This window comes from Toxoplasma gondii (genome assembly GCF_000006565.2).
Source record: "Toxoplasma gondii ME49 unplaced genomic scaffold asmbl.18, whole genome shotgun sequence".
Classification (NCBI taxonomy): Eukaryota; Apicomplexa; class Conoidasida; order Eucoccidiorida; family Sarcocystidae; genus Toxoplasma; species Toxoplasma gondii.
The window spans coordinates 1-3,123 of NW_017382936.1; the positions used below are offsets into that span (position 1 = coordinate 1).

A 3,123-nucleotide genomic window follows, 5' to 3' on the forward strand; every position below is an offset into this window, starting at 1 on the left:
CTGCGTAACCTCTCAGATGTCGTTCGTCTGCTGCGGCAACGGTGACCACATTCAGTGCACGACCTGCACAAGAGCACATGACTTGGCGAACGCTTCCACCACCAGTAGGCATGGTTACTGTCGGCTGCCGTCACCGGCCAGCAGTGCGTCAAGTTGTTCTGCGCGAGCGCCAGTCTGGCTTTTGTCTCTCGGGTGGTAAATACTAACAACCCCCGGTTGTGGATGGAATATACTTTTAACACAGAATAATAGGGTAGAAACTACCATTCAGGTACGATATGAAGTGGCTATTCGAACCGGTGTCTCACACATGACTACTCCCCGTGCGGGATAGTTTATCACACTGTCATCTGAGTAGGAATTTGATTTGATTCACGCAGTTATGGATCATCGATAATCTTCCTCTCCCTTCTCGAACTGCGGATGGCGCTGTCGTGGGTCGTCACTGGGCTGCGGCCAGCACAGGAAACAGCGTCAATTCACGAAATACGATGCGAAATAGCCAGCTTGTTTCACGTGCACTGGTAGTGGTCCACATCCGATCCCACAGAGAGGCACTTGCGTCCTCGCGGACAACGGAAACCGTGGATATCTCACGTGCTGGGCACATATTCCGGAGTCGCAGCCGCGTAGCACGAGAGATGGGTGACTGTCTGAAGGTGGCCTGGTCGCGGAGCGGTGAGGGTCGCAAGAACTCGGTGGTTTGGTAGACCATCAGCTGAGCAGGCGGTTTATTCTATCTGAGTGCTTCTCTTTGTCCGACGCTAGTCTCTCTATGTGTGTTGCGTCGTGATTTGCTTGGTGTCCGCGTGATGTTACTCTTCGGAAATTCCTACACTGTGTTTGTGGCTTTATTGCGATAGTGTGGGCCCCTTACCGTCCTCACCCGACGCTCATAATCGATACGCACGACATGGAACACACAACGACGGCTGTCACTGTCAAACATGGCGGCACAGCCACCCGGCAGGGGGCCTAGGTATGTTGTTCTACCGCGATTGTGAGAAAACCGAAAGCGACCTGCCCCCTGCGTGTTCTGGATCCAGACGAGTCAGGAGAATGCTGAAGTAGAGGAGGAGCCCATGCCCTCGAAGTGAAGCGTAGCGACGTGTCCTTTTCAACGCCATAAACAGGTGACATTCATGGAAGGTCATAGAGCAGTAAATGACGCGTGAGGTTCGGCGCAAGATGCAATTCGAGGAACCCCGAACGCCTCATACGTAGAAGAGATACCTGTCTTGCACAACCTTCAGCGAAACGGGCAAACGCCTGCGAACTCGTAGGCACCAATGAGGTACCATCCCCATTCTTCAACACGAGTTCAACATTTTGCTGCGTCAAGTCCTGCTTGCGCGCCAACACAGCGGCTGTCATGCCTCAGCGTTTGCGGAGGTGAACGCCACTGACGGGAGACCTCCAGCATCTAGCAGGCGTGCTTTTTCATTAGAAGCATGTCCCCCCTACAGAATGGCGAGAGGAAACACGAGAGTCAATGTAGGGATATATCATGATTGGAGGGCGTTTCTGCTTCTGACGGGGCTCTCTAATGGCTGTGCAAGGAGACGTCAGGAATCCTGGAAATGTTGGGACCAACTGCGTCACTTGACTGCAGTGTGTGAAAGGGATCAACGCTGGCTAGTGTTTCCCGAGGATTCGGGCTTCACTGCTGAGAGGTTGATCCGGCGCTCTTTTCTGGAGACGCCTTCTCCTTCTAGTTTCTCCTTCTGTTCGGTACCATCGTGACGTCGGGATGCACATCATGGCATGTCGCTGTTCCCCTATCTTCATGTAGGTACTCCTTGTACGGCATTTCGAGCTGTACTGCCCAGGTGCAGGCAGTGGCCCTGCGCATGGCTGAGAGCAACAAGGCGACAACACTTTTTATTACTCACAACTGATTATCATACGAAATGAACGTGGCTGTCGTCCGCCGGGCAGACTCCCCGAGTTGTTTCCGCTTTCGGCGTCGCTCTGAGATGTCTCCCCTCCGCAGTGTTATAGCGCGCTTTGCCTGAGCAAGGTCCCGGGACAGCCGCAACGTCTCCCGTAATCTCCACGCATCAGCTCCTGCATAAAACACTCCCATAGCTGCCAACACCACAGCCCCGACACGCGTGCGCTGCGGTGAAAACCAGGTAGCCGTTAGAGGCCCAGACGCGCACTGAAAAAGCAATGAAAAAGCCAACAGTAAACGACCAGCGTGACGAACGTCTGAGTAATCAGACAAACCCCGGACAAGTTCCGATGTTGTACGCAGTGCTTCTAGCTCGCTACGCGGTGAAGCATCTTCGTCTTCACTCACTGCCACCACTTCGGCAGACTCCGAAGGAGGGTCACCAGAGTCCTCCTGTACACGGCCATCTCCCACTGCTGGCGCACGTGTCAGAGGCGCCGCCTCTATACAGAGAACGGCCGGCGCCTTCTGCACACCAGTTGTCCAGTCACGAAGCAATGCACCAGACTGCGCTGACGGTCCCGAACATATTTCGTCGCGCGGCGATGCCAAGAGCAAACAAGCAGCCAGTACGAGGGGAACACAGCATATCCAGCGAGTGACAGAGACGCGGTTCCGTCCAGCAGATCTCGCTGGCAAGAGCAGCATCTTGTGCTCTCTCACATCGTATTCGGACCCGACGCTACTAACTACGGCGGGCGCCATAACGGCACAAATAACGATATTCCACTCTCGCTTCCCCGATCAAGACCACGGACCGGCGGGAGCGAGAGGGCCGCAGCAATCGCCTTCGTCCACGAGCCCCTTGACACAGTCGCGTCTCAACAATATCAGATTCACAGAGGCACCAACAAACACCGCGTGATGCCGTTGCTGCGTCTTTCGCAGTGTTGCAGCACTGATGCCTCGACGCCTCGGAAATGTTGCACTCGCGCAGCCCGTTTGCCGGACAGACAAACGAGTCCCCCCAGCGACGCCAGCTTGATAGTACTACCGCAAGTACATAATATACGGCCGCAGTGTTGTGGCACTGTGCCTTGTACAGCAGTCATGCGTCACTCCTCGTAAAAGCGTCAGCGTACATCATCGAGCAACTCAACAACGTTTACACACTCCTGCATGCTTCATGACGTTACCTGATTGACGACAGCCTCACCAACAGCCACGCC

The 3,123-nt window shown here is 54.7% G+C and overlaps 1 protein-coding gene across 1 annotated transcript; it reads left to right on the plus strand.

The window, feature by feature from the left end:
• The first annotated feature begins 285 nt into the window (after window positions 1–285).
• Window positions 286–3,123, plus strand: TGME49_253180 (hypothetical protein). The gene has a single exon (XM_018781000.1). The coding sequence runs from the start codon at window positions 2,173–2,175 to the stop codon at window positions 2,554–2,556; it is 384 nt and encodes a 127-aa protein (XP_018634765.1). The 5' UTR covers window positions 286–2,172; the 3' UTR covers window positions 2,557–3,123.

What these genes read in the sequence shown, in the direction of transcription:
- TGME49_253180 (XM_018781000.1), top strand. Translation starts at nt 2,173, where the DNA reads ATGAAAAAGCCAACAGTAAACGACCAGCGTGACGAACGTCTGAGTAAT.